Raw genomic sequence first — 18,208 nt, 5'->3', positions numbered from 1 at the left:
TAGTGTCAAGATTCAAAAGATTAGATAATTATCAACACCAGCATTCTTTATACTGTTTATATTTCATGTGCAGCCCAGTAAAACCAAACAGAACCTGCAGCAGGCTGGGAGGATCAGATAAAGGACATTGCATTGTTGCATTTCCCCAGATTTGAGCACTTGACATGAAACTGGAGTCTTGGGGAGAATTATGCACATCAGATATCATCAATGAGAGCAGCTTAGGAAGTGGCAGTCAGGCAGTTCATTTGAGTTAGACTTTTGGGTAAAATGTGACTCCCAGCAGATGTTTCCCAGTAGTTAGGGTTTTTTTAAACTTTACTTTTTAATTTATGTTTTTGTTTGTTTATTTGGTTTTTATTAATTTCTCCACCATGTATTACTTTTAATAGTATTTACTTATTTTATTTATATAAGTATTTCTTGGCAGAACTGCAAACACAATGACATCTCTTTGCTGGCACCGGGAGGGAGGTAGTCCAGGAAAATACCCCAAAATTTCTGCTCAGTATGTTTCCTATGAGTCTGGTATCACCTGTGTAGCAGAAACAACACCAAAAAAAGAATACTTGAAGAAGAAGGAAGATCTGAATAGTATTTACCTGATGTCAAGACCAAAAAAAAACCACCAAAAACCTCCCAAAAAACCCACCCCCCCAAAAACCAAAAAAACAAAAAAAAAACCACCAACCAAACAAAAAACCACCCAAAACACCAAAAAACCCCCAGTTTCAGTAATAAGATAAATTAGTTCTGTTAGCAAAGACAGCGTTTTGAACGATAATGGGAAAAAACATAATATGCATGTTCTGACTGACTTACATGTCAAATTTCCAAATAGCTGTTATTTCCTGAGAGGTGATGGGAAGAATAAATTCACTGGATAGTGTGAAATGTAGAATTAATTCTGAATGATGTGCAAAATCTTTCTAAATGGCTGGGACATAGCCTTCATCTTTTGTTGTTTTTTGGTTCTGTGTGTATGATTTCTTTATGGTACTGCCAAAATGTCCCTGTTGCTCAGCAACAGCAGGCTGAATAGCACCAGTCAGAGGAAATCTGCTGATTTGCACTGGACATAAATTGTGTTCTCTTGCTCGTGTGCATATTTTGGCACAAGGGTGAAAGCAGCCTCTTGGTTTGCCTCTCTGGGGCACTCGAGGTCCTGGGTGGGGAGATCTCAGTTCAGACATTAAAATACCCTTTTACAGTACAGTTTGATAAATCACAGAACCAGGGAATGCTTTGGGTTGTGTTGGACACCTGAATGTCATCAGTCCAACCCCCTGCAATGGGCAGGGACATCTTGCACTGCACCAAGTGGCTCAGAGACCTGCCCAGCTGGATCTTGATTTTTCCATATCTCTGGGCAGTGATCCAGTGCCTCACCACCCTACCCATGAAAAATTTCTTCTTTTCATCTGGTCAGAATAGATCCTTTTTTAGTTTAAAGCCATCAACCCTTTTCCCATCTCAATGGGCCCTGATAAAAAGTTTGTCCACATTTTTCTTAAAGAGACCTTTAAGTACTGAGAGGCCACGAAAAAGATCTCCCCAGAGCCTTGTCTTCTCCAGGTGAACACTTCCAGCTCTCCCAGCCTGGCTCCAAAGCAGAGGAGCTCCAAACCCCAGGGCATTTTCATGGCCCTCTGTGCCTGCTCAAGGAATATTCTAGACTGCTCCAGGAATATTCTAGACGAACATGACCTCATCTAGCCCCAGGCTGGGGGCCTGTCCAGCATCTTCCCTAGGAATGAACCACTCCTGGTTTTGAGGAGGTTTCTGTAGCTGTGTTGACCCAGTGCTGTGCCTTGGGCTGTTTGTGCCTCCTGTATGGAGCCAGGCTTTGCACTTGCAGGTTTAAGGGGGTTTGATGCTGCAAATCCCAAAGGACAGAGAGAGCTGGGGCTGTTCATCCTGGAGAAGGCTCTGAGGAGGACTTTGAGCCCCTTTGAGTGCCTAAAATGACTTCAGGAGAGCTGGAGGAGGGTTTTGGCTAAGTCTTGGGTGGCAGGACAGGGGGAATGACAGGGGCTTACACTGCCAGAGGACAGGGACAGAAGGGATATTGGGAAGGAATTCCTGGCTATGAGGGTGGGCAGGCCCTGGCACCAATTTCCCAGAGTAGCTGTGGCTGCCCCTGGATCCCTAGAAGTGTCCAAGGCCAGGCTGGATGGGGCCTGAGCAACCTGGGATAGTGGAAGGTGTCCCTGCCCATGGCAGGAGGGATAGAACAAGGACCCTTTAACCCAAACAATTTTGTGATTCCATGATTCTGTGATAAGCACAAAGAGCAGAATTCAAAAGTTTCCTATGCATCCCCCACACACTCATTAAAAAATTTTATTTTCCAGTGTCTTCTACACTAGTTGTTTAAGAGGTAACCTATCTTTGGAAGAACTTAATGATAATAAAAAGAGAGAAACTTATACCAAACTCAAGAAAGTATGAATGTTTGTTTTAGAAATTAACTCCACAGAACGTTATGTAGTTATTTATTAAGCAAATCATGGAAATGCTACATTTTACAAGTGGGAGTCAGTCATACAGGAATACTGTTGAACATCTGAAAACCTAAAACTTCACCAGAAGATACTGCCAACAGTTCATCACAAATATTTTACACTCAGGTCTTTATGATGTTTGCAAAAATACATGGTTTGGGGTCTTTTTTTTCCCCACTTCCCAAACTCAAAAATCATGCTAGATTTTATTTCATCTGCTACAAGGAGAACAGGTTTTGGTTTGCTTTTCCTGGTGTGACATCAATGCACGTATGCTCCTGTCAGCTGAAGGACCCGAGCACATGGAATATTTTTGGTGAAGATATGAGCTTCAGCATCAGACAGAGTATGTCAGTGAGCCAGGCAGAAGGGTGGCTGAGTTAACGCCTGTCGAGGTGATCCCCACTGCTGGGTGCAAGGACAGCTTCCCTCTTCCCTACCTGCACACCCTGGGAGCCTGGGCAGAGGAGGCTCACGGCTGGTGTCCTGCAGAGCTCTGCTGGGCTGACCCCAAATGTCCCCTTCCCACTGTGGGGCAGAGAGGGATGGCAGAGCAGCAGCTCCACAGAATCACACAATCACAGAGTTATTGCCAAGGCCACCACTGACCCATGTCCCCATGTGCCACCAGGCCTTTAAAACCCTCCAGGGATGGGGATGCCACCGCTGCCCCAAACAGCCTCTTCCTAGGCTTGATAACCATTTCTACAAAGATATTATCCCAAATAATCCAATCCAATTTAAACCTCCCCTGGCACAATTTGAGGCCATTTCCTCTCCTCCTGTCCCTGTTCCCTTGGAGCTGTCCCCCGGCTGTCCCCTCCTGTCAGGAGCTGTGCAGAGCCACAAGTGCCCCCTGAGCCTCCTGAGCTTCAGCAGCAGGCTGGGACATTGCAGCATTTTGCTGTTTGATATTCCTGGTCTGAGTGGGACAGTGTAAGGAGAGGAGTTCAGAAGATCAGCTCAAATTAGTTCTTTTTGTGCACTGACTGAACAGAGCCCTTTTATTGCATAGGAAAGGGACAGCAATGACTTTCTTGCTGTCCCCTCCTTTGCTAACCCATCACCAAATTCAAATACTAAAAGAAATCATGAGACAAACACAAAAATCACAAAAATCATGTCTATCTTATATTTGTTGATTGCTAACGAACATCTCTCTCCATGGTGTTTGAAAGGTCTTCCAGGTAGAATTCTTCACAACCTATTTTCTACTTGGCAAGGAGTGCTGTTTATTCAATTTCTCTGCTACAGTGGAACTCTCTAAGATGCCTCCTGTTGCTGTCATAAGATGTTTAGCCATTAGTTTGAAGTCCCCACATATGCTGAAAGATGCTCTTTATTTCTTTACCTCTGATTTTGATGTCTTCAATTTCAGAGAGAGATTTTTCTTTTCAGCTTATAAGTAATTTTCCCATTACTTATAATTCAAGTGTCTTTTCAGACCTGTGTGCTTTAAAATCATAACAGGTTGATATTGGGGAATGGTCCTTCCAGCACAGCCCAGTCCTACCTAATAGAAATCTTCTTAATAGAACAAACAGATGTGGTGGGAAAAGTCTCTCCACACAGAGGGTGGCGTTGGACATTGTAGCACACAAATCACAGTCTGTCGGGCAAAAACCTCGTGCCCCTGCCTTAAAATGAGCTGAGTTTCTCTCTTGTTGGGTCTCTATGCCTCACAGCAGGACGTCTCGTGTTTCTTCACCATCAGATAATAAGCTCTGTTGGCTTCTGGGTAGGTGACTTTGGAGAGTGGCAGCCTGCAGATCGCAGAGTGGTTTGTGGTCATCAGCAGGAAGGTCAGCGCCGACAGGCAAAAAGGCCAGGTTCCAGGTGGCACCCCAAACTGCAAAGAAAAATAACAAACCACCCATTTACTACGTGTCTTTCTTTTATTAGAGTAAGACCCAGAGCCACACACTTTGGAACAAGGCTTCTGCAGGAAGTCTGGACTCGGTTTTGCATGGAGCTTTTCCTTAGGGAGGCTGGGTTTCTTTATGATGTCTTGACATTGTGGATCAGCCTGAAACATCTGCCAGCTCTGGTGAGAGGGCTGCCTCATCTGCTGTGGGGAAGGTTTCTTGGGTGGGCATGAGGTAGGAGAGGGTGACAATGAGACAGGAGAGCAGATACCAGAAACATTCAGCTTTTCCCTGGGCTGTGGTACTGACTGACTTTTGGCAACTGAGAAAAGAAGTTAACCCAAATTCAATGTTAATTTAACATGTGTAGGGTACTTTTTCCAATTGCTTCAGGCATGAAGTAAATATCTGAAAGAGGGGAGATATTCAAGCAGCCTGTGTCTAAAGCAGGTCCAGGAGAGCTGGAGAGGGGCCTAGACAGAATAAGGGGGAATGGCTTTCCTCTGACAGAGGGCAGGGTTAGATGGGATATGGAGAAGGAATTCTTCCCTGTGATGGTGGTGAGGGCCTGGCACAGGGTGCCCAGAGAAGCTGTGGCTGCCTCATTCCTGGAAGTGTCCAAGGATAGATGAGGCTTGGAGCAGCCTGGGATAATGGAAGGTGTCCCTGAACATGGCAGGGGGTGGAATTTGATGAGTTTTAAGGTACCTTCCAACCCAAACCATTCCATGATTCTGTGATCTCATAAGTTCCTAGAGCTGAGCTGTGGAAGTTTATGTGAACTCTGAGGATGGAAAGTGGCAAGTGATAATTCCAAGTCACTACTTCCAGTGGGAATCACACCAACCACCTGGGCAGATAGTAACCCCTCTTCCAGACTGTTTCTGCCTTTGGCTGAATTTTTCCTCCACATCTTGGTGTTTTTTTCTGACAAGCCAGGGAAATCAGCCCTTAGCTGATACACTACTTACCACAGACAACATGTGGGTCACTGCTGCTCCCAGGTAGGCACTGAAGAGAGCTGTGGAAAAGAAAGGCAGTTCCTGGTGAGTTCAGTTTCTCATGGAGTAGAACAGCGATGACAAACATCTCTCCTTCTGCCTTGGGTAGCTCAGCCAATGATTATCACCCTGTCTGGGCAGTACCCTGCTAAACCCCGTCCTGTGTCCCCTCCAGCCTGGAGCTTATGGGAGGGGCAAAACAAACAAACAAAAACAGACCAACAAACAAAACTGGAGTGATGAAAAATGTGCAATGGTATCATGGGCTTTTGAAAAATGCACTGACACGGAAAGTATGTAGCTTGATGGATGGGGTTAAATAGGAAAATAACCCTTCTACTCTCATCTGTCCTGCCTCCAGGGCTTGAAGGTGGGTCAATGACATACAGAGCTAAATCTCTCTTATATGAGCACTGAATGAGCAATAGTTTCACTCCCAGCTCACTCTGATATTGAAATTTCATATGGAATTGCCTTATAAATAATTCTTCAATCCTGCTGCGTTGCCTAGCTCATGCCTTTGATCCATTTCAAGAGAATGGGGAGTGTGTGCTGTCTAACTAGAGCAGAGCTTCACTCTTCTCAAAGATTAGGCATGTCCTTCTTCAAAGAAGGAATTTGAGCTGGTATCCGTGGCTGGAAAAAAACCCTCATGATTCATCCAGCAATGAGCGAACAAACACAGCGAATGACTCAAAAAACAAAGCATCTGATTTCAAAGACCTCAGTTAACACGTGTCCACTGATCACAGCTCTTTCTTCAAACACAACCCTTGGCCAAAAATGAAAGCACAGAGTGTGTTAAAGCCGTGGCTCCAGCACCCAGCCCCACCACTCGTCAGCCTCACCTAAATCCATCTGCCTTCCCGCCTGGAGTGCCCATCTGGCTGCAGCCCACCTCTGCTGCAAAGGCATCCTGTCTCACCTCAAGGGGAGGTGGAAACCTGCCAGGTACCTACCGCAGGCCATGGCCAGGAGGTGTGTCTGCCAGGTGAGAGCCAGGAACATGCCCCCGATGGCAGCGCAGGACAGGGAGCTGTTGTAGCCCCACAGCCCCGAGTAGATTTGGTCAAATGGCGCTGCCAAGCTCAGCCCTGGAAAATAAAGTCAGGGAAATGTGTCATTTCTTGGCCAAAGAGATGAAAGAGCTGGAGAAGTGGCACGAATCCAGATTTTCAAAGGTTCTAGCCAGCATTTGTACATGGGGCTGTTTGTAGTCATGTTGCTAGGGTCTAGGGGTCTAAGGGAATCGTGGCAGAATTTTCCTGTTGCTGCTGAGCTGACTTGGCTGATTTGATTGCAGCAGAACACACACGAGTGAATGAGCCTACATGTGAACCTTAAATGAACCCCTGAGGCCTGCATGTTCAGGCTGATGGCTATGACTTTCATTGATCTGCCCCTAAACCCACCAGGATACACCCAGAAATTAAGTATTTTGTGGTAAAAATTAATCTCAGCTCAACAGGCACTTTCTTCTTCTGAAGGTTTCCACCTTCAAAAAACAAGGTAAGAAAATGGGGAAGTGAATCAAAAGAATCCTTAAAACAGAAGTTTGAGCATATTTTGTTTCCAATCAGTTGTTCTCCATTGGGAGAAATATTTGTGGCTTTAATTGCTCCACTTATTGTAGTTCCTGTTTTACTCTCCATGCTTTTATATAAATCTGTGGCACAAGCCAAACCATTACCTGCCAGCATCCCCACTGCTGAGCCGATCACTGTGTGGACACAAATGAGTGGAGAGGAGATAAATAAACCAATCAGGAAAATTCCCCCAGTCCAGGGATTGTCACAGCCATAAACCTGGCCCACGCCAACTGGGATGGATTGCAGGAGCTGTAGAAATTAACAAACCAAACAAGACAATTTGTTATCAGCTTTGTAACCTTTTTTTTTTTTTCCAGTTTGTTTGTTTTTAAACCTATTTTTCTTGGCCAGGCTCACGTTTGGCATTTGTTGGATGCAGTCTTTCTTTTTAAGTGCAACATTTGGACAGGTCTCAGGAGATGACAGCAGGGCATTTCCACAGGGTTTCCCCTTCCATGAAAATGAGTCATGGCTTGTTCCCTAGCCCTGAGCTCCTCTGCCAGGTTTTTGCTCTAGAGATCAAAGGTAAAGATTTTGTGAAAGGGTTTAATCATCCTCTTGCATGTGCTGCTGGCTGGACCATTTCTGCATATCCATAGAGAGTGAACTTAGGGGATGGTTGGGATCCACTAGAAATATGAGCAAGAGTTGCTGGGCTGGTGGGACAGAGCCCAGCTTGGTCACAGCTTAGAGATTGTTTTGAGGTACTTTTTATATACAGTCCCATAAAACTATGTGCCACGGTAAGTGTTCTTTGAGAAATGTCACTTGTGGGTTTCTGTTTAGTGCCAATTAACTTCCTTTTCTTAATCACTCCCTGGGAACCCCTTAAAATAGTCAGCTGAGCCTTAGGAGAAAAAGTTACTCTGGTATCTGTATTGTTTATGGTATAATCCAGGAGAATAAAATGTTCCTTTGGAAAGGTCCCACTTGAATATAAATTAAAAATATGTGAAGGGGTACCTGCGCCCAAGTTTTTAACCTTTCTAACACAGTAATATCTGCTTGCTCATGTCTAATCAGAAAGATGTAATTTTATAAACAGCTTGTATCTGAAAAATTAAAATTTCCCTGTGAGTTACCTAGAATTCTCAGCACAACCTTAGCTATGGGAAGATGATCACTATATACATAGAAATAGAAATGGGTAATTAGATTCAAGAGAGTATTTGAAGATTATAATCTATACCCTTGGATCCAACTGCACATGAAAAGATTCTCTTCGTTCTTTTCAAGCTATCAGAATGTACATTCCTAGAGTAAACCCTTATATTCTGGATAATAGTTCTCTTATAAATTAAATTTTGTACTGCCAGGCCATGATGCAGTAACAAAGGATGTGGACCCATTTGAGCCAGTGCAGAGGAGGCACGGAGATGCTGCCAGGGCTGGAGCCCCTCTGCTCTGGAGCCAGCCTGGCACAGCTGGGGCTGCTCCCCTGCACAAGAGAAGGCTGCAGGGACACCTGAGAGCCCCTGCCAGGGCCTGCAGGGGCTCCAGGAGAGCTGCCCAGGGACTGGGGACAAGGCCTGCAGGGACAGCACACAGGCCATGGCTGCACTGCCACAGGGCAGGCACACATTTTGGGATGTTGGGCAGGAATTGGTGGCTGGGAGGGTGGGCAGGCCCTGGCCCAGGGTGCCCAGAGCAGCTGTGGCTGCCCCTGGATCCCTGGCAGTGCCCAAGGCCATGTTGGATGGGGCTTGGAGCAGCCTGGGACAGTGGAAGGTGTCCCTGCCCATGGCAGGAGATGGCACTGGATGGTCGTTTCTGGTCCCATCCAACCCAATCCATAGGCAGATAAAGGCAGATAATACATTTTTGTAGTGTTTTTAACTGTAAATTAAGGGGACTGTCACCCTTAAGGCATCCTACCATTGTGATTTCAGCATCTGCCCAGGAGATGTTTGGTGTTGCCGTTGCAGGACGAATGACAGTCGTAGGGAAGAAGAGGTTGTGTGGCCCTGAAGCAGCCAGGTAGAGAGTCAAGGCCAAGTTGAAAGGCAAGGTGAGAACAGGCAGGTCCCACTTAGAGAAAACTGCACTTAAAGCACTGGTGAAAATCGGGCTGAAAGAAGCACAAAATTAAGCTTGTCAGATGGGCAAAAATCACACCAGAACCATATCCAACCATAACCCAAATGTAGAAAATTTGGTCTATTTAAAACAAACAAAAAAACCAACAAAACAAACAAAAAACCCTTTCTCCTGCTTCTATCTGTTCAATTTCCTCAGTCTTTCTGATCAAATTGGAGACAGAAAGGGTCACTCCATAAATTTTTTACCTCTCCAAAGGCAATTATCAATGTACATATTTCTGTCATGTTATGTTAGTATGTATGGTGAATTTGGTAAACGTGAAGGAGACAGGACCCAGTGCTTTAATGGAGTTATTCCCCAGCCCAGTTTCAGTGTTTATCTTTTTTTTTTAGTACCTGAGGTGGACTGAGACTCTGATACCCATGCTGGGTCTGAGTGAACTGTGAACTGTGAATGTGGCTGGGTGCCCTTGCTCAAGCTTGTGCATCAGCAGTAAAAGCTGACATCAAAGTGACTGTAACACCACATGAAATTCAGGCAGACAAATTACATGTGTGGTTTTAGCAATCTGAAGCTAGACATTTTGGGGTCAAAGACCAGGTTTCAAAATTTTTTGCTGGCCGAATACCTAGCAGATTATGGTGTCATATATACGAGTAAAATATTACTAGTTGTTTGTTTTGATTAGTGTCAACCATCATGTCTTGGGACCACTGAACAGCTTCTGTACTTGGAGAAGTAAATTTTCATGACATTTTTATATGGTGACTTAAATAGATGAAACACTTGTGGTTGATGATGGTAGGAAATAGTGAAAATAATGTTCCTCTTGAAACAGAAATGAATTGATGCATCACAGCAATATGACTCACGTTCAGAACATTGAATTACACATGATCAGCCACTGATTTTTGTTCTCCCCACTGGGATTATTTGTGATTATGTGGGTATTTTTATTTGTTTCTGGATTACATCTGAGTTTAAAAGTGTAAATAACAATGCAGATTTAACAGTACATATGTATTAGTTAGAAATGCAGTAGCTCAATCCCAGGTGTGGGGACTCTGGAGCTGGAAGGAGAAGCAGAGAAGCCATCTGTCTTACCAGGTCATGGACACCAGTGCCACAGGCAGGAGGAGCCACCAGTTGTAGTCTCCATCAGCAGAGAAGACAGCCATCAGCAATCCCACCAAGACCCCATTGTATCCATACAGGCCTGCTGCTATGGCTGATCTGTGTGGAGGGAAGAGCTGTCCTGAAATCCTCTCCCCTGAGGATGCTTTGCTCACATCAGCCCTCCCTCCCCAGCTGTGGCTCTGCTTGGGGATGACCTGCTGGAGCTCGTCCACCGAAATTCGATTTCGCACACTTGGGTCAGCACCTAGCCCTTCTGCAGGTTTGTCCAGTGTCCCCCTGCACCAGGTGCAGCTGCTGGTAGACCTCTCTGGTCCTACCAGACCAGATACATGCTCAGTCATGGCAGGATCACACAATCATGGAAGTGTTGGGTTGGAAAGAACCTTAGATTTCACCTTGTTCCAACCCTATGCCATGGGCAGGGACACCTCCCACTAAGTTCAGGCTTCCCATCCACATCAAACATCTAACACACACAAATCAGCACTGGAGGGGCCACCTGCAGTGGTAAAAGGACGGACTTACCTGTCCTGACCCAGAATAAGTGCTGTTAAAGTTGAGACAACTGTTCCCACACATCCTGTGAGTGTCCACCACGGGTTCTGCACCAGGAGGCCGGCGAGGATGACCAGCCCACTGAGGGGATTGTTGACAAACATCACCTGGGATATCCCACGCAGCACCCAGTCAAGGAGCTGGATCATGAGAGGTTTGTCTGGAAAAGATCAAATCCAGTAATAAAACAAGCCCCCTAAAGTCTGCAGATGGTACTGATTTGGGATGTATTTTTGAAACTCAGGAAAAGTTTTGGCAGTGGGACTTGGCACCACGACTGAAGCAATGAATCAACAGGACTGTAAAACCTGACAGGGATTTATTATGGTCCACAGTGAAGGCTTACAGCTGGAAAACTGAGATGAACAGTGAGGTTGCCAGAACCCTGTGTTATAAAGTACCCTGGACCAGATTCATATGAACCAGCTAATTTATGATGTCTGTGGCTCAGATGGCAAATTGTGTGTGTATCCCACTGCTGATTTATTACAGGGACCAAACACACCTACCTATGTGTAATTTAACTTCACAGTGGCATTAGGCTTGACAGGAACTGCTCAGCTGAAAGGACATGGAGTGTTAAGAAGAATGGCAGAGTACAGAATAACCATCCAGGGCTATGTTCTGTGGGACTAAATTCACTTTGTACATGGCATGCTGGGAGGTAAATGTCATCTCAGACGTCCCCAAGATTTAAGCACTATGTGGATCTCTGCACAAAGCTGATTTTTTTCCCCTACAAAATGGACATAAATCAGGGTAGAGGTGGTTTCTGTACTACTCTAACTTGAATCAAATCACTAAAAAGTTAGTTATTACTCCTTTGATGTACTTTTTTTTGGAATCCACTGTCATTAGTCATGATGAAGTAGGTTTACCTTTCAGCCAGGTTCCAAAATCCTTCATGTCTCCAGTGAGGTAACCCACAGCTCTGCAGAAACTCTTCCCACCTGTGCTCAGTGGATTCTGCTTCATTGGCATTCTTTCCCCCTTGTTTTCTATCTTGACATCAACACAGTTTTCCATCCTGATGTTCTGAACCTTTGGTAAAATTCAAGGGAAAAGAAAAAAAAGGGAGTTAATTATACTGTCTCTTTCTGATCTGTGTTTATTCTCTTTACCACATAACTGCTCACCACATGTTACTTTGGAACCAGAAAGAGGAAAATCCTTACTCTGAGCACCTGATTATTTTGTGTCCCTCTTCACATTCCCTGTTCTACCAGACTTCCACACAGTTATAAGAATATGTCTCATTTATTAAGCTTCTCTGCTGCTTAATCCATACTTCCAATTTGAATTCATCCATCAATAACAGGCACCTAAATTCAGTTTCATAATTACCTGCTGGGATCAGTTCAGCCTTTCTCATGAGCACAGGCTTAACCTGGGGTGGTCCATGGTGCCTTATTCCATTACTCACATGCATTCATACATTCCTTTTTCTCATTGAGCTGCACTTTAAGCTGACCAATCTTTAGAAGTAACCAACATTGATTCAAGAGTTTGAGGTCCAAATTCACAGTTCTTGCTTTCCACTCTGCCTTAGTCTTTCTAAGGTGCTTTCTTTGCTGAGACAATACTGGGGACTGCATGTTGGAAGCTGTAGTAAGAAACCCTCAAGGCTAATGAAAATACACTTATTAAATTTACCAGGTGATATAAAAAGTTTAGAAAATGTAGGGGACTGTTATAGGCCCAGCAAAGGTGTTTAGGCCTAAATAAGGTGTTTGGGGTGCAGGACTGGGAGATGGGGTTCCATTTGGGACACACACCCTTTGCATAAGGAGTTGCTGGGATAACCTTTGGCACCTCATACAGCCTGGACAACATTATTCAGGCACATGGACCAGAGGCTTACACCTAACAGTAAAAATCAGTGCCTACAGCCAATTCACTGTTTGTCTAAGAGCCAATTCTGAATATGAAGTCATCAAATAAATAAAAATCTCTGCTCCTGGAGCATACTCTGTTTCCTGAACTAATTCTTGGTGATTACCAAGCAAACACCAAAGTGTGTTGTTGTGTGAATAGAGAACCAGTGGTGCTTCAGGTCTCACTGGTGAGTGCCAGCTTGTGCAAGAATTAATGAATTTATATTGGGAGCTGAAAGCCTAAACAGGATGATACAGACACACAGGTCTTGTGTTAGTTCTTGACTCTCTCAAAGCTTTATTAAAGGCCTTGTAAAAAGCAGGTGGACAGAATCCATAGCTCAGAAACACAGGTGCTGAGTACTTAAGCTGCTTCACCCCTGGGCATTGCATTCTCCAATGTGGTTAAGCAGCTCTGAGTCTGTGTAGGGGAAAGCCTGGCTAATGCAGCACTGGTTAATCCTGGCCATTTTCTTATTCTCGTGGTACTGGAGGGCTGGTGGTGACGTTTCAGGAAGCAGTAAATATTTGCATAAATAAGAAATGGACATTTTTTCTGCTTTCTGGAAGAGCTCAGCTAATAAAAGGATAGGTTTCATATGAGAGGCTGTTTACAGGACCAGTATATACAGAAGAGTATATACAGAGTTTGGCTTTGTATAGGACATGAAGGTAAGGACCTTACCTTCATGTCTTATGCAAAGGAAGGTACCTATAAATGAAGGTATAGGAATAAAAAGGCTAAGGAAGAAAAGAAGAGGAGGAAAGAGTGGTGCTAGGGATGGTGTCTTGATACAGGAAGGCTTTTTTTGGGTTTGTTATAACTCATTATATGAATTCATTAACCTTCACTTTTTTCATACTTTATTCTGGAATAAGTGAACAGAATGTACTTTCAATTAAATCAAAATTTCCAGCCAAGATGAACCCTCTCCATTTGGTGAAAGTGCATTTACATTTTCCTTTCAAAGGATCTCCCTCTTTATGCAGCTTGGGCTTTCCCTGTTTCTAACCTGTGGAATGAAGTGCTGCTGCAGTGCAGAGCGATGCTGTGAGACCCTGGGTGTTCCCCTGCATGCTGAGTGAGGAGCTGTTTGCACTCACAAGCCTGCAGAATGGGATGTAATGTGCATGTGAAGTGCTGGAGTCACTGTCCAGTCCACTTGTACAGTGGGGACAAAAAATGGATGAGGCTGAGGGCCTGAATTCACCAAGAAATGGAGGTATTGCTTTGCCATATGAAGGCAAGAGTGAGCTGGCAGTGCTCCTCTGCCCTGCGTTTCCACGGGCAGGAATGGAGCCAGCTCACTGCAGCTGGCACGGCAAACAGAGCAGGTGACCTGGTGAGTCACTTGCACTCACCTGTCTCCAACTTCACCCCCAGTGAGTGCCCAGCGTGTTCCGGAGCTTTCGGAGTCACAGGGGCTGCGGGGTGACCGTGGTCACCCTCTGTCCTGCAGGGCTGCTCAGCTCGTGTTCATTATGTCACAGAATCATAGAATACTTTGGGCTGGAAGGGGCCTTTAAAGCTCACCTATTCCAACCCCTCAGGCACTCCCGTTTGAGCTAGGGATGGGTCTCTCTAGAGGGAGCACAGGAATTTCATCCCTTCAGCAGAGCAGGACAAGGGACAGTGGCTTCAAACTGAGAGAGAGCAGGGTTAGATTAGACATTAGGAAGAAATAGTTCCATATTAGGATCAGAAGCCCTGTCAGAGACTGCCCAGAGAAACTGTGGTTGAACCATTCCTGGAAAAGTTCAAGACCAGGTTGGATAAGTCTTGGAGCACCCTGATCTGGTGGAAAGTGTCCCTGCCCATGGCAGTGAGTGGTGCTGGATGAGCTTTAAAGACCCCTCCCCACCCCAACCATTCTGTGATTATTTATGCTGAGGGAGAATTAAACCATTATTGAACAGCCTCCTCACCTGCACAGCAGCCAGGTGGGAACTGGGTGTAGGCCAAGAAAACCTTTGGTTTGGGACGGGGTCTTCATGACACAGCAGAGACCCAGATCCAGCCCCACTGGTTTCATGAGTTCCCTGAATCCCACCCCAGGCACTGTGTGGGGGCTGCATCCTGTCTGAGGGGGTTTGTTGGCACCACAGCCCTGAGGCCTGTCCCATCTATTCAGAAACACAAAGTATGAAGGACTTGCACTACTTCTACTTAGTTGTCCAATAAGAGCTTAAAGAGGTAGTGAAACACTTGGCAACTGGCACCAGCATAAACGTTTTGAGGCATTTTTAGTGATTTTACAAAGCAGTACCTATCATATATATGCATAGATGAATGATTTGTTAACACATTACATTGATTCAGGGAGTAGGTGATACCAGGTATTTAGGAAAGGAGAGAATGCAAAAGGTGTCTTATCTCAGAATTGTGGATATGCTCAGAGAATTTTAACCCAGTGAGATTTGAATAATAATACAGACTGAAGTGTACATGTTCTGATGGGCATTTCATGTGTGCTGGTCTCCAGCAGGTCTTTTGAAGACCTGCAGCTGAAGTTATGCAAACCCATGGCTTTCACTGAAAGCGCTGTTTTTTCTTAGTGCACAAAGCAAGGAAATGGAAATAATTGCAAAAGGAAAATGGAAATAATGCAAATGGAAATAATTGCAAAAGTCTGTTCTGCTGGAACAGACTGCTTGGCTTCTATAGGGGGGTAGGTATGGTAATTTTTTGGAAATTTTTTAATAATTTTTTAATTCTTGATTTCTATTAATCTGGGAAAAAATTTTTTTTAAAGACTAAGTCCTGTTCTCAGACAGCTTGGAGCAGGCTGCCTTGTCTCACATAAACTCTCAAGAGGTATTCCAGCCCTGCAGAGCAAACTCCCAGTACTGGTGTGTAACTGGTGGATACAGGAGCAGCAGCAGAACCCAGGCAAAGCCATCTGAATGCACTTTTCACCTCAGTGGTGCAAGTGCAAGTGGTTTGTAGTGTGCTGTAAGTGCAGAGAAACTACTGAAAACCATTTTCATGGGAAGTGAGAGCTCCCCATGAAACAAAGCAGAAAACATAGGTGTTTCTCCTTCATGAAGATGAAATCATCACAGGCCCAAGATGTTAATCTACCGTGTTTTTTTTAATCATCCTTTCAGAGTTAATAAATGTCCTGTAGCAAAGTACTGACGTTATGCAACCCCGTGTCTCCCTAAATCAATTTTCCTTCCACTTGTGTACACTTACTGCCTGTCACGCCGTGTCACCCACGGCATCTCAGTCATGCCTTCCAGAGCTGGCTCTGTGCTGGGCTGCACTCCTGCAGCACCTGGCCCTGAAAACACTCCTTTATGCACCTGCTGAGGGACAGACAAGCCTGGCCACAGGTTGGTTTTGTGTCGTGCATGCTAAGAGCAGCGTTGGGCTTGCAGCTGGGAGAGGAGCAGAGTTTTTGGTTTGGCTGATTAATGCTCCAGGTAATGGGTGCTTCCAAGCTTGGACATGGGGCTTTTACCTGTGAAAATGCAGCAAAGCCATCTAGTGCATTCTCTTATTTCTGGAATTTTCCTCTCTCCCTGCCAAAATCCAGGTTTCTCTGAGGGTTTAATTTATGGGGAGGTATTTGTTTGTGCAAGGACCTGCTACCACACAATCGCAGCCATTGTATCTTGCATTCTCTGAATTGTTGCTGTGAAGTCTGCAGCAGCCAAGCTCTGTGAGCAGCCTGTTTTTAGAGGAATTCCTGCATCCAAGCACAATAGGAGGAAAGGGCCAGACTCTCAGCAGCTCTAATTCCAGCACAGCCCCTGCGATGTTACCAGGGGTGTAGTAAAGCTGGATTAATATTGTGTTAGGCATGGGAACACACGCAAGCACAAGCACAATCCTTGAAACAGGTTATAATGCACTTGACCCTCACTGGAAGAAACTAGTTCAGGTTCTCCAATAGGAGATATCTTTCAAAGTATTAGTTTAAAAGAAAGCTTACACCTCAGATTCAAATATTCATTAAGCTCACATGCAATTCAGTGTTCAGAGACCTGTCTTTCAGGGACAGAGAAAATACAGAGACACTATCTCATCAGTGATTATTACTATCTGGGCATTTTCATTTGGCAGACTGGAAAGGCAGTAAAAGGAAATGTTAAAGAATTCTGGTTGTTTCTTTTAAAAATTTATTTCTTTTCTCTATTTCCTCCATGGCTCCGCCACCTGGGCTAAACAATACTGATAAATCCTCACCCTGCTAGAAGCTTCTTGATAACTGATATTCTTGTACTCCTCATGAACCTCAGCTTCTCTCCTTCAGCAGGACTGCTCAAATGCTGTTTGCCAGGTGTTTTGAGGGAGAGGAAAGACCCAGGTAAGTCAGTAACAGGCTGCATTAAAAAGAAAGAACAGAGTGCTCTTACCTCTCCGACGAGCTCGGGAGTAGCTGTAGGTTTGCTGGTTAGGCCAGAAGGAAAGTGGGGAAAAAGAAAATGTCCCACCAGCTTATATAGGCTAGCATGGCTCCTGTCCTGATATTACTGATTTGTTTCTCCTCCCACTTAGTGAGTTCCAAGTGAATGTTAAGAAAGTTCCCCTTTGAATTCTCCACCTTTCCTCTTGCTCTGTCCTGGGTCTCTTGCCAACAATCTATCCGAATGTCCTCTTTCCTGGTGTTTTTTTTTTTTCTTTTTTTTTCTTTTTTAAAAAAATTATTTTATTTTTACTTTTTCCTTAAAAAAAAAATCCTTTAACTTTGTCCTATCTTCTTCTCTACCCCTTAAAAGAACAGAAAATTTTAAAATGGACTCTCAGTGTACCTGAGCTTGACCTCAAGTTAATCCTCAGCATTATCTTCTTTATGCAATACAACTTAGCATCCTTCCCTATCAAAGTTCTGACCTGGGAATGTGCAACACAGCATTTTATGTTCAGCAGCCTACCATGTTTTCCTCTTTCTGGGTAGCTTTCAGAAGCACTGCTTTGTTAATGAAATTCAGTGGAAGACCTGGTGACCTTCCAATGTTTAATTGCTTTTTATCAATTATTTGAGAAATTCAAGGGGTATTTTTCTTTATTTTCTTTTTTTAAGAAAAAAAAAAATTTAACCTATCCTCCTCATCTCACTGGAGGAATCTGAAATATCAGAAGTGTGGCATATTTGAGAGGTTCATAAAGCTGTGAAAGTGCTGCAAATGACAGAGAAGAGGCTGGAGAGAGAAGTCTTGAATAGTAATGCAGGAGAAAGGGCAGAGAAGAAGATGGTGAACTTGAGGGACCTTATGGGCTAATTTAAGCCATAGTAGAATTCTCTTTAGGACTCTTTCACAGTGATGGCTGAGAGAAGCAACCTTGCAAATTGATCTGGGTTCAGGAGAGAATGGTTTATCGTTGAACCAGAACCCATCTAGATTTATGACTTTGCTTCCCCCAGCCCTGTGGAAACAGCCCCAGCATGCACATGAGCTGGAGGGATGTTATTCTCACTGCACTCATTCCCAGGGTGCATCTCTTTTGATGGAGATGTTTTTAACTGAATTTTTTTCTCCCCTAAGAGGAGGACAGCTGATATAAACTCTCAGCTGAGCCTTGCTGCAAGAGCTAGTCCTCCTCTGATCAAATAGGCAGCAGCCCTTGTGAGTGAGCCAGACACTGTCATCCTATGCCTTTGCACCCAGCAGAACATGAAATTCTGCTGGGGAAGC

The 18,208-nt window shown here is 44.5% G+C and overlaps 1 protein-coding gene across 1 annotated transcript; it reads right to left on the bottom strand.

Annotated features, from left to right (window-relative positions):
• Window positions 1–2,517: 2,517 nt before the first annotated feature.
• Window positions 2,518–17,012, bottom strand: SLC14A1 (solute carrier family 14 member 1 (Kidd blood group)). The gene is made up of 9 exons (XM_039733316.1): window positions 16,928–17,012; window positions 11,570–11,732; window positions 10,662–10,851; window positions 10,104–10,232; window positions 8,835–9,027; window positions 7,061–7,208; window positions 6,330–6,464; window positions 5,341–5,390; window positions 2,518–4,353 (listed from the first exon to the last, which is right to left on the bottom strand). Exons 2-9 carry the CDS (start codon window positions 11,715–11,717, stop codon window positions 4,177–4,179), a joined length of 1,170 nt encoding a protein of 389 aa, XP_039589250.1. The 5' UTR covers window positions 11,718–11,732; window positions 16,928–17,012; the 3' UTR covers window positions 2,518–4,176.
• Between the last annotated feature and the right edge of the window lie 1,196 nt (window positions 17,013–18,208).

This window comes from Passer montanus, unplaced genomic scaffold (genome assembly GCF_014805655.1).
Source record: "Passer montanus isolate IOZ18808 unplaced genomic scaffold, ASM1480565v1 scaffold86, whole genome shotgun sequence".
NCBI lineage: Eukaryota > Metazoa > Chordata > Aves > Passeriformes > Passeridae > Passer > Passer montanus.
Note: the sequence above shows the minus strand (reverse complement) of the source record. Positions and strands in the feature narration are given on the sequence as shown.

Bases quoted from the DNA above. Each gene is read 5' to 3' on its own strand.
- SLC14A1 (XM_039733316.1), bottom strand. From the start codon at position 11,717: ATGGAAAACTGTGTTGATGTCAAGATAGAAAACAAGGGGGAAAGAATG. The intron at 9,028-10,103 runs GTAAGACAGATG...TGCTTCTTTCAG, and splicing joins GCACTGGTGTCCATGACCTG to CCCGATTTTCACCAGTGCTT. The intron at 4,354-5,340 runs GTAAGTAGTGTA...TTTTCTTTGCAG, and splicing joins TGACCCACATGTTGTCTGTG to TTTGGGGTGCCACCTGGAAC.